This window comes from Mustela nigripes, chromosome 9, assembly GCF_022355385.1.
Source record: "Mustela nigripes isolate SB6536 chromosome 9, MUSNIG.SB6536, whole genome shotgun sequence".
In the NCBI taxonomy this organism is placed as follows: Eukaryota; Metazoa; Chordata; class Mammalia; order Carnivora; family Mustelidae; genus Mustela; species Mustela nigripes.
This window is the reverse complement of record NC_081565.1, coordinates 1,577,364-1,589,520: the sequence shown is the minus strand read 5'-3', so window position 1 is coordinate 1,589,520 and position 12,157 is coordinate 1,577,364. Positions and strand designations below refer to the sequence as shown.

Here is a 12,157-nt window from a genome sequence, read left to right as displayed (position 1 = left end):
GGGGGTGGTTCTAGGAAAACAAACCTGCTCCACGGCACAAGGAACAGTGATTTCATTTATTTATTGTTTAACAGTCGTGAGTTACAGCAGGACTTAACCCCTCCCAGACTGGACAGGAACCATGTCTTTGTAAAAAGGCTCTTTTTCCCAAACGCTCCGTCCAGAGGATGAACGGTCTGTTTGCACCCAGTGCCATCCAATGTTCAAGTCCAAAATATTTATACATTTTATACTTAGTTCTTTTTTTTTTTTTTTTTTTGTCTGCTAAAAATAGTATTGCAAGTTTTGGCTTCTTTTGACATAAAAATTACAATCATGTGCAAAACGCTAACAACGAAGGAGTTGATTGGAATTCAAGCAGGTTGTCCAATCCGAATGCTTTAGATTCTGCGTTATTTTCCTTTGCATTTTTTTTTCCAAAGAAACAAAACAAACAAACAAACAAAACCCAAAACCTTTTGGCGCGTTAGAAACGTCTTGTACCAAAGCCCTAACGCTCTCCGGCCGGCGGCGGGTGACGCGCTCCGAGCAGCCTCGCTGACAAAAGGACAAACTTACGCACCAGCAACATTCTGGAACAGCAGCTCCAGACTCCCAGCTCTGTGTGTAGGATTTACTGCTGGCAAAGGCAAACAGAGGTTTTCTCACAGTTTTCAGGTGGTTAATGGGCCATCAGCCTTCCACTGGCATCAAGACACTTCCATAAAAATAACCCGAGAGGGGGAGCTAAGCAGTAAGTGGCCTGGGGTGGCACAGGGCTGGTACTAGAACCTTCTGCCCTTCAAGGGGACGCCAGGGCTGGGCACCCCAGAGTCCCCGTCCTCCCCCAGCCCCCCTCCCAGCTCCAAACACAACCGCCCCAGAACCAGACTGCAGCCGGGGGGCTCCCAGGACCGTCTCTCCCCATGGCCTCGCACCCACAGCCACGGCCACAGTCGGGGGCAAGGCAAGACGCATGAATCCAACGCGAAATTAAGTGACCACAGAGAACTCTGGGTGACAGCAGACACGGCACAGAACACAAGACAGAATTCAAGCACCGAGGCGCGCCGGCGGGGCGGCCCCGCCAGCTCACGGTACCCCGTCCCTCTCCCCATCCCCGCTATCTCCTGGGCACAGCCCGTCCGCCGGGGAGGGTGGGCGAGGGTGGCGGCCCAGCCGGCCGCCCGCCACGTCCGCCCCGACGGGGTCCAGTCCCTTCTCTCCTCCTCAGAAAGGCGCGGGTCTAACTCAGCTCTGTGTTAGTCTACGTAGTGTATGTGTATTGCTAATAGTCAAGCTGCGGGGTCAGGTGCAGGCGCGTCATAAATACTGAGTGGCTTGTCTCTCGCTCTACGGGGTCGGGGTGAGTCGGGGTCGCGCTCACAGGACAGGCATTAGTCGTCTTGTAAACAGAGGAGGGGGAGGGTCCGGTTTTAACGGGTTTTCCTTGGGAAAAATGATCAGAAGATGCTAAGGCACTCTGGTCGGCCCCTCCCAGCCCAGGCCCGCTGCCGCCCGCCCCGCGGAACATTCTGGACGCGGAGGGAGCGCCCCGGCAGATACAATCATCAGCCATGCCCGTCCGCAAACGCTCCGGACCCACGTCCGCCGCGGGACACATTAGTGCAAAACGCTCGGCCTGGCCCGCCCGGGGCTCAGGGGGAGCTCAGGACCCATTCACATTGAAGAACTGAAGGTTCACACATCACTCCTGCCTTCCCTACCGGGAACAACAAAACGGACGGCGGTTACACACGATTAAGGGACCGAGGTCGCGGGACATTGTGCTGGCCTGAACGGCGGTCAGGCCTTCTCTGTGCGGGCGCTGCTGCCGTCACCGGGCCACGGGCACCCCTTCGTGTCCCGGCCTCAGGTCGGGGGCCGCTCTCACTCTGGAGTGGGGGGGGGGCAGGGGAACAGGGAGAGCGAGCGCGCGAGCCCTTCTGCTGACGGCCAGGACAGGCCAGCCGCCTGTCTCCCCAGGGTCCTCAGGGATGGTCAAATTAAAGTGCACATCAGGGTCGGGAAGGGAAGCTACGGAGGGGGATGGGGGCCAAGCCTCCCCATCCCCCTCTCCACACCCCCAGTGGCTGCCTGAGGATGGCCGCCTCTCGGTTCCAGGAGGGCTAGGTCCTGAGTGGCCTTGGGGCCCCAGGCCCATGCAGCTCCAACCCCAGGTGGGCCCAGGTCAGGGGAGAAAGAGGTGGAGACAGTGTGGCTCACCTCTGGGCCAGAAGGCTGGCTCGGATCCCCAGCAGGAGTGCAGCCCCTTCGGGCCCAGACACCCCCCCCCCAACCGCTGCTCTCGGGCACAGGGGCTGAGACAAGCTCCCACGGGCCTGCCCGAGGTGCCCCCACTCCCTCCTAGGAGCCCTCAGATCTTTCTGGAGGGCAGGCCCATGTGTGGCCTGGCTAGAGGAGGCGTGGAGGCTCCACACCCAGCCTGGGTCTCCCCAAAGCCTCTCCATACAGGGCCGTGGTCAGAGGGCACCTGAGCACACGGGTGCCGCAGCCCCGCAGGGCAGGCCCATGGCTGGGGGAGGTTCAGGTTTGTGGGTCACAGGAAGGCTGAGCCCAGGGGCTGCCAGCTTGCTCTGCACCTGGTCAGGGGAGGCAGCGTGCCGGCAGCGGGGGGCAACAGACCCCTTCATCTGGGAACAGAAGGGCATCTGGTCTCGCGGGCGGCCGGCCGGGGGGAGGCGCGTGGGACTCAGGAGGAAGCTTCCCGACCGCTGACCACGAGCGCACAGCCTGCGCCCTCGCTCACCAAAGACCGGCCACCTAACATGGAAGTGAGCCTTCCAGCCTCACCCACCACGTCTGTCTCCGGCCCCTCCTCACTGCGCTCCGCCACCCCCACACTCTGGATCCTCAGCTCTGCTGCTGCCCGGCTCCTCCCGCCCACCGCCCGCCGCCCACCGCCCGCCGTCCGGGCCCAGGGTCTGCAGCACGATTCGGGACCCGCTCAGGCCCAGCCCGGCCACGAGGGGCCTCCACACCCTCCTCCGTCACACACCCCGGCGGCATCTCCCTGGGACCTGGGCCCGGGCAGGGCGAAGCGCGGTCCACAGGTAACCCAGACCCAGGCAGGGACACCAAGTCCTCCCTAATTTTTTGCTCTTTTGGGTCTGAAAGTTTTCAAACCATACATGAACTAGATCTGAATTAAGACAAAAACAAACAAACAAACAAATGTAATCCCAACATGGTCGAGGGCGGCGGGGCTGCCCTGGCTGTGGAGCTGAGGGGGCCGGGAGGGCCCCCGGGCGCAGGGCAGGAGGCTGGAGGTGCACGGAGCTCTCCCTCCCCCTGCTGTGCTCACACCGCTGCCCCCACACACGCTCAAACACACGCGCACTCACACACGCGCTCGCGGGCACTCCACGCACGCAGCCGGCCCGGCAGGCCTGACCCCCGAGTCTTAGGAATAAGGGAAAAGGAGTTTGGCCCCTGTGGGCCCAGCCCTGGCCCCGGCCCCAAAGGGTGGGTGGGGTCCCCCGAGTCAGCAGCGAGGGTCGGGAGACGGGCCCCAGGCCGCTGGCCGCCCGATCCGGCTCCCAGGCACCGGGGACCACAGGCTCTCGTCCCTCCCGGAGCGGGGTCAGAGGCCCACGGCCTGGAGACGAACCTCGCAGGTATCCAAGGAGCCCTGGGACCTTCCTCGCAACTAGGTCACCAGCGGACTAACCCTTTACAGTATAACGAATGCATTTGTTTCCTTCATAAACTTTAAATACAAGCAGGATAAAAATCACATTTTTTTCAGGCAACAGTAGCAGTTCCGTAGTAAGTGGCTTGATCACATCTGTTTGTATTAGTAACGCATGCAAGCAGCTTTAGTACCGGCCGCGAGCCTCCCGGCGGCCCCTCTACAAGGTCCCTGCGTAGGACGCCTCCGGTCTCCGGGGTGCCGCGGGCGTCTGCGGCCGGCTGGAGCTCGCGCCCGCCTGCTCGAAGGGCTGCGGGGGGCTCGGGGCCGCAGCGGGGGGCGGCTCGGGCGCGGCCACCTCCTGGATGACCGAGCCAGCGCCATCCGCCTCCTCGGCTGCGTCGAAGCCGGGGTTGGCGGTGGCGCTCAGGTCGACGTTCACGGCGTCAGTCCTCAGAGCCACGATGGTGGCCGCGTCCCCCCGCCGCTCTGCGTAGATGCGCTGCTCGAACACCTGCGCTGCGGCGGGCGGGAAGTCGGGGTCGAGGGGCACGCCGGCTGCCGAGGAGCCCATGACCGTGCGGTACATCTCCACGCCCTCGGGCAGCATGGACTTGATCTTGGGCAGCCAGCGCTTCCGGACGCGGCGGGCGTTGGTGCACATGTCCGCGGCGATGACGTTCATCTCGCTCTCCTTGAAGCTGGGGGCGAAGTTCTGACAGTACACTGCAAACACGGGGGGGCGTTGTCAGCGACCCGGGGCCCGGGCGCTCGCGTGCTGCAGCTGTCCTCCTGGGCCAGCAGGGGAGGGGGCCTCCACCCTGCTGGCTGCTGCCCCCGGGGTCCATCCTGGTCTCAGCTGGCAGACAGTGGTTACCCTTCTCACCACTCGACCCTGGAGGCCCTGCCCTGTTCCCTCAGGCCAGAATGTCCAGGGGAAGAGGGACAGTCGGTGTCAGAGTATGAGACCGTGGGCCCTCCCTGAGCACAGGTTGGCTGTGTGGCCTTGGGCAGGTCCCTGGCATCTCTGGGCCTTACATTCCTGCTCTGTCCCACCCCCCCTGGGTCCCAGGGCCTGCTGAGACAAGCCCGCTCAGTGACCTTGCTCTGGCCAGAAGGGCAACTCGGGCAGGGGCCCGAGTCAGGTGGCCGTTGCACTTACCCACTGTGAGGCTCAGGCTTCTCGGGCCCTCACAGAGGCTCTTCCTCACAGGCTGGACGAGGAGCGTGTGGGGGAGCCGGTCCACACCTGTCCCGCACCCAGCCCCCACCAGCAGGAAGCGGCGGCCAGGGCCATATCCGCACTCCAATGTTACTGAGAGTCCCCTGCCCCGGGACCCCAGGACCCAGCTCTGCAAGCAGCCTGGGGGCGGGAAACAGGTCCCTGGGGCGAACCCCTCATGCCAGCATCCCCGCACACCCCCCCGTTCCCGGAGCCCAGCCGGCCGCCAGCTTTGGGACTGTCACGACCTATCACAAAGGGCCCTCTCTGCTCTAGAACAAAATCGGTCTCACGAGACGTGTTCCAAGCAAGGAAGTGAGACAGCGTTTCGCGTGCTGACCGCCGCGGGAGGGCCCGCGGCTGGCCAGGGTGGCCCGAGCAGGCCGGGGCGGAGCCGGGCCGGGGGGCAGCAGTCAGCCGCGGAGACGGACCGGGCTCCACGACACCCCACCCCCGCGCCCAGGAGCGGGAGGCAGAAGCCGGCGAGCAGATGGCAAAGGCTCAAAATAACCTCGAAATGTAAATAAGGGGTTTTGTTCAAAAAGGAAAATTAGATCTATTTCACATATTAAAATAGTTCCGCACGCAGCTGAATCCATCACGCTTGGAAACCCACCAAGAACGTTAACACCTCGAGACCTGGCTCCCGCGAGCTGCTCTTTTCTCTCCCCACTCCGCCCCCAAGCCCAGCAGGGCCGGCGCACTGCCCAGAAGAAGCCACCTCCCGCAGCCTCGGTCCCCAGCCCAGGGGACCGGCAGCCCCCCCCCAGCCCCTCAGGGCGCCCCGGGGCACTCACGTTTCACAGCGTTCAGAACCCGGCTGTCCAGAGGCTTGCGGCTGGGGTCGCTCGTGGAGGAACGGATGCCTGTGCCACAGCTGTTGGCCAGGGTGTTCCTGGTGGGGCAGGGAGGGAAGTGAGGCCGCCGGCCGGGGGGCCTGCTCTCCCGGCCTCCCCCCTGCACTGCTACTGACTGCTGGGGCTCGGGGTGACCCTAACCCCACCACTCTCCGAGAGATGAAAGGGAAGCAAAGCCTCTCGGGGATGGGTCCCTCTGACCCACTCACAAAGCACGTGTGCTTCTTATTTTATGGGGACGGGGTGTCCGGGGCAGCCAGGCCCCCTCCAATGGGCGTGTCCCCTCGCACGTCCCCGACCCACAGTGGGACATCAGCACGGTGGGGGGCCGTGGACCCGAGGCCGCAGCGAGCAAGCACTTTGCCAAGAGGCTCACACAGCCTCCGCACCGGTCCAGGGACCCACCTGTCGAAGAAGGTGGCCAGCAGCCGCCGCAGCAGGACCTTGTGCTTCACGCCCGCGCACAGGTGGCAGTTCATGAGCTGACCGCGCGTGATGTAGACCCCGGAGCCTGTGACCGCCAGACAGAGAGGCTGTGACCCACGACCCAGGGCCACAAGCTTCCCGGGGCCGCGGGGCTTCTGGGAAGCAGGGGACAGCGGCAGGCCACCCAGACTTCAGCAGCAGTGCTCCCCCTGGGGCCTGGGACCCCACAGGCTGGGGACATCGCTCTAGGGGTCCCTCACTGTGCCGAGGCCCTGTCACCTGCAAGAGGTGCCCTCGGTCACATGCCCAAGCGCTGTCCCCAGGTCGCCCTTCGGGCCTTGAGAGCATTCCCCGCTCTGCCTCTCTGTCCCTTCCCAAAACCAAAGCCCCTCAGGCAGTGGGGGGAGGTGGGATCAGGGAGGTCAGCTGGCCCAGCACATGTCGGGGGATGGTGCAGCCCGCCACGGGCAGGGGTGCAGTCAGCGAGCTCACACAGCGCTGTTCATCCGAAGGAGCCTGGCAAGCCCCGAGCGCCCAGCAGGGCCCGGCAACGGCGAGGCCAGAGCCCGCCGAGAGCGTGGAGTGGCCTCTGTCGGCCCAGACTCTGCTTGCGGGGAAAGGAACGGACAAACGTGCGCTCCGTGTCCCGGACTCTGGAGAAGAAGACACCAAAGGGCACGTGCGTGGGGTCCTCAGGACGCCCCCCATCCCCGTCAGGCCGTCTTCGAGGACCCGACATCACAGATCCCGCTCTGAACCCTGGGAGGGAAGTGCGCGGGGCAGGGCGGAAGGAAGGCACGTGGAGGTGCTCTAGCCGCGGGGGACCCTGGATGGAGACCACCATCGGGGCGCTGGGTCTGTGCAGTCTGACCCAGTGTCTGTGAAGGCTCCTGTCAGGCCGTCTCCCGTCTGCAGAGGCTCAAGGCCGACAGCAGAGCAGGTCACCCGGGCCACACGGGCTGGGGACATCCTTGTTGAAGGGACTCTGTAATGGGCTAGAGTACCAGGGGGCCCGCCCCCGATGTCTAGCTGTGGGTCGGGCCAGGGAAGGGGGCCGGCCCTCGCCCGTCCCAACCCCAAACCCTGACAGACAGGTGTGCCCCACCCGTCTCTGCCCTGCTCTACTGCTGCCCCCTGGGACCGCGGCTCCCAGCTGAGGGGACAGTCAGAGCCCCACAGTGCTGCCCCGGGTATGGCGGTCGGGAGGAGCGAAAAAGACTGGGGAACCCAGAGGATCCCAGCGGGTGCACAACAGCACCGGGGAGGAGCGATGGTGCCCGTGGGTCCTGGCTGGCCCGTCTGGGGCTCCCCCGGTGACCATGGGAGGACACTCCCAGAGAATGGCTCCACCTTCCCCGGCACGGGTGACAGTTCCCCACGAACAGCCTGAGATCTGCCAGGAGCGGCGAGGCCCCATGCGGCCCCACGCGGCCCCACGCCAGGGGGGAGGGCTCTTGCTGACAAAGGCACCGGGCCCCAACGGGTGCCGTCTGTGTTCATCAAACTCCGTTTCCAACTCTGAGCTGCATCCGGTGGGGACACTCTGGGGGCTGGGGGAGGGGACCAGCACGCGAACTCGATTTGGTTTTATCTGCCACCTAAATTAAAACACAATCGTGATTGCAGTCCCTGCCAATCAGACGTGCGGCCGGCCCAGGGGATTCAATTAAAATGCTAAATTAATTCAATTGAATAACTCCTCTTAATGACACATTCTTCTAAAAGGAAATTAGAGGAAATTTAAGATGTTCTATCTTCTTTTTTTTGACTGATTGGTGATGAGTACATTGTTCGCAGCTCTGAGGAGAAAGGAGAAGAGGGCATTTGCATACAACAGACAGGGCGGGGAGGGACCTTCACCTGCCACCAGCTCCAGCTTCTCGCCGGGGTCCCCTTCCGAGTACAGCTTGGGGTGGCAGCGGTACCCAATCTGGCTGATGAGGCTGGCGGGCAGGGCCACGAGGTCACGGCGGATGAGGACGCAGGAGCGGCTCTCCAGGGGCACGGGCTCCGGTTTCTCTTGCACTGTGGACACAGACCCGATCGGGTTAGGGGCGCTCCCAGGCTGCGCCAGGACAGGGACGGAGCCGGAGAACGCCCTTCCCTCCCGCCCAGGCCCGGGTCAGACGCACTCCGTGCCCGCCCTCCATTCTCTCTCCCTGCCCACCTGGTCCTGACCCCGGCGGCCAGGACAAGAGGGAGTGAGCGGACGGAGGAAGGCAGGGGAGGGCTGGGCTCGCCCCCCCAGACCTGGACACGAGCTGGGAGGGCCTAGGAGGCGCCCGCGAGGTGTCCCCCCAGCAGAGGCCTGCAGACGAGGCAGGCATGAGTGGCCGGTGCAAGGGAGCCAGACCCATGGTCTGACCAGGGAGAGCGGCCCCTCTGCAGGACAAAGTGCGGGCCGGGAGCAGCAGCGGCCCCGTGCGCAGCCCCAATGGGGCGGGGGACAGGGAAGCGCGAGGGCAGCGGGCTGTGGCCATGGAGGTGGCCGCCGCCCGCCCCCACCGCCAGGCCTGGTCTGGCTGTGGGAACCTGCTCTCCACCAGGCAGGCCCAGGGCAGGTGCCCCCAGCCACCACTGAGGCTGGGCCACCCTGTCCCCTCAGCTGTCCCCTCTGCACTGTGACCCACTCCCCCTTAGGGGTTATAGGAAGAATCAGCACCTGTGGGCACTGAGGGCGGGAGGGGCCAGGCTGGGCCAAGTACCTGGGGAAGCTGTATGGGGGCTGCCACGAAGGGGTTTGGGGAGGGAGGATGGCAAGGAAGGGTCCTGGGCAGACCCTCTGCAGCCCCAGGCCTCCAGACCCTGGTGCAGCCTCAAGCTCCCAGAGGGGGGCGGTGAGGACCACTCAACCGTGGGGGGCTGGCACGCTGGACACAGGTGGGCCTCTGCGGAGAGGGCAGGCGGCTGAGACCAGAGCTGAGGGAGGCCTGCAGCTCCAGCCCATCCAGCCCGGACCAGGACACGGGTCAGTGGGTGCTGGGCCGCTCTGGGGGCTGGGCGTACCTTCCTGCAGGTGTGTGCGGGGCACCGGGCGGGCCGGAGCTGCCCAGAGCACCAGAGACTCTTCCCAACCCGGACGCCCGGGGGCTCAGGGAGCACAGGGAAAACAACCCGGATATTTTAAAACATAATTACCCGCCCCCGTCCCCCCACGGCCTGCTGTGACTACACACGCAGGCGCAGCGCCACCGGCCCGTGGCGTTTACATGTAGAGCGCTCACCGGCAGAAACCCCGCCATCCACCGCGCGTCCTGCCGTGTCTCTCTGAACAGCAGAAGTTGTCTGCACCCGGCACGCTTGCCCCCCAGCCCCCCAGCCCCCCAGCCCCCCAGCCCCCAGCCCGGCTCCTGAGAGCAGAGAGCGGCGTATCCAGAACATCCAAAAGAGCCTCTTCTATTTCTGCTCTGCCGAGCGCCGGATACCGCGCCGGCTAAAAATACCGAACCCGAGCGGTGGCTCATCTGGAGAGGTGCTCTGGAGTCCTTCCCCGCCCCTTCCCCGGGCCCAGCTCTCCCGCCGCAGCAGCCCACAGCTGAGTGGAGCGGAGGGGGCAGCGTGCGACCGGGTTCTGGCGGACCTGGGGGATCGTGTGGGGGGAGGGGCACAGGGGACACAGGGGGGTGCAGGGGGCACGGGGGCATGGAGGCGGGGGCACAAGGGACACAGGGGAGTGGGGGGCCCCTAGGGCATCCCTGTGGCCTTCAGGTGGGCATTCCGGCAGGCGAGCTGGGAGGCCCCCTCGGTGGGCTGTGGGCAGGGACACAATGGCCCCGTTTTTAACCAGCTTCAGGACTGAGAGCTCCAAATATTTTGGCCCCGTGGAATGTGGAGAGGCACATGAAAGAGCAATTCGCTGTTTGTACCAAGAGGGAGTAATCGCTCAGTGCGGGAACCGTGAGTCACTGTCGACAGGGTCTGCACGGAAGGACCTGGAGCAGCAGCTGCCGGACCAAAGGGGACAGCGACCAAGGACAGGCAAACAGTGCCCCTCAGACCGCTGGACAGAGAGAGCTGTGACCAGACGCAAGGATGGACCCTGCGGGGAACTCTGGGCACCGAGAAGGGCCCCAAGTGCTCCGAGAATCAGGGACACTGCAGAGTTCAGCCGAGGAAGGACGGGGCCTTGAGGACATTGCACTGAAAAAGAGGAGTCCAGCAGAGGACAGATCCCGCCAGACTTTGCCGCTGTGTGGGCCCAAGAGTGCTCAGACCCACGGGGACGGACCGCAGGAGGGGAGATCTGTGTGTAACGGGGCAGAGTTCGGGTCAGGAAGATGGAGAGTCCTGGAGACCGACGAGGGGATGACAGCAGAGCAGTGCAAGTGTGCCCGCGGGCCCTGGACGGCGCACCGGATACCAGCGGGATGGGAAACCCCAGTTTGTAGGTCCTGTTGCAACAGAGCCACTCTCTTGAGAGACGAACAGTGACTGTGGGGACGTGGGCCCTCACCCTGCAGGGCACACGGTGACATCCGTCAGCTCAACCTCAGTACAACAGGGGCGGCAGGGGGACCAACCGAGGGCAGAGGGGGCGAGGCGGGCCTGGAGGGACCCCGGCAGGCTCCCCAGCTTCCTCTCCGGCACTTCCTCCCCCTCCCGTGGCTCCCTCACTGGGAATCTAGAAAATGTGCTGGGTCCTCTCCCCAAGCAAAGCACACGGATCCCACAGCCTGCGGGACGCCGACGCGCCACGGGGCCCCAGGGGCCGACTCTGCTCCTGTCCCCAGGTGCACCTCAGGATGGCACGGGGACCCCCCACCAGGGCCAGTGGCCGCCTGCAGAGAATGGAGTGCCACTGAGGCTGGGCAGGCAGGTGGGGGGACAGAGAAGGGGACTGCCACCCTATGAGAGCATAGGCCGTTTGTTAAAAAGGGACCCCTGGTCTGTGATTATATGGGAAAATAAAATTACAACCAAATGGAAAGAAAAACGCTAAATCACACTGTCCAGCTCTCCCGACTGCAGTGACTGTGACCAAGCCTGCGAGGGTCATGAGAGCAAGCGAGGGACCCCGAGGGACCCCCGTCCACAGGCCCGAGTCAGACCCGCACAAACACACTCAGCTCACTTGTGACTAAGGGTCACTCACCACGGCAGGGGAAGGGACAGCCGCTCCGAGACGGGGTGCCCTGGAACGGGTGGTATGTGGGCAAATTGCAAAAGGAAACCACAAAACTACCCTCGATCTAAACCTCACAACCTTACCTGAAAAAGAGTAAAAACGGGTCATGGACCTAATGTACGACACAAAAGCGTAAACGTTTTGGAAGAAAATCTCTGTGATCTTGGGTTCAGCTAAAAGCTCAGACACAACCCACAAAACAATCGATGGGTTAAAACCGACCAGATGAGGACGAAAACCTCCCATGTGGGAAGGAGGTACAGACAAGCCCGCCCCCCAGGCCAGAAGGAGCAGTCCGCAGACCACACGCGACCCAGGGCTTGCCCCGAAAATCCAGTGCAAACTCTCAAAACTCAACAGCAAGAAGACGGATGGTTTGTTTTTTAAAATGGGCAAAAGATCTGAACCGACACTCAGCCAGAGATGGTCCAGATGGCCAATTAGCACATGAAAAGATGCTCCACGTCTTCAGCCGCTGGAAAGCGGCACATAAACCACACAGAGAGACCCCACTTCACGTGTACGGAGCAGCGCAGCTCACGAACCCCGGGAGAAACGAGACGTGGAGACAGTCCGCACAGACCCCCAGTAAGGGGCCTCACCCCGCTCCGCTCACCAGCGCACCAGGCTGGAGACAGCCCGGGCCCCGCGGCGGCAGGCGTACATGGCCGAGTGCTCACATAGCGGGTCACCGCCACACGTCGGGAAGACCATGGTACTGCGCAGGGGAGCCTCAAACTCGCCAGTGGGACGGAAGGGGCCAGTCTCCCACGGTCACACACCTGGTGTGTGGGACAGGGTCCCAAATGCAGGACTCTGGAGAGAGAGAACGGGCCAGTGACTACAGGGGACAGCGCGGGGCCGGGGGACCGACAACAGCCACGTGGAGGCCGACG

The 12,157-nt window shown here is 63.7% G+C and overlaps 1 protein-coding gene across 2 annotated transcripts in view; it reads right to left on the bottom strand.

Annotated features, from left to right (window-relative positions):
* Window positions 1-46: 46 nt before the first annotated feature.
* NACC2 (NACC family member 2) overlaps window positions 47-12,157 on the bottom strand; it is a 68,854-nt gene continuing 56,743 nt past the window's right edge. For both annotated transcript variants that reach the window (XM_059410336.1, XM_059410337.1), the window contains exons 3-6: window positions 7,997-8,161; window positions 6,116-6,221; window positions 5,651-5,748; window positions 47-4,357 (exon numbers count right to left, since the gene is read on the bottom strand). In XM_059410336.1, the coding sequence (XP_059266319.1) occupies window positions 3,852-4,357; window positions 5,651-5,748; window positions 6,116-6,221; window positions 7,997-8,161 (875 nt within the window). In that variant the 3' untranslated portion in view covers window positions 47-3,851. The remainder of the gene's footprint in view (window positions 4,358-5,650; window positions 5,749-6,115; window positions 6,222-7,996; window positions 8,162-12,157) is intronic.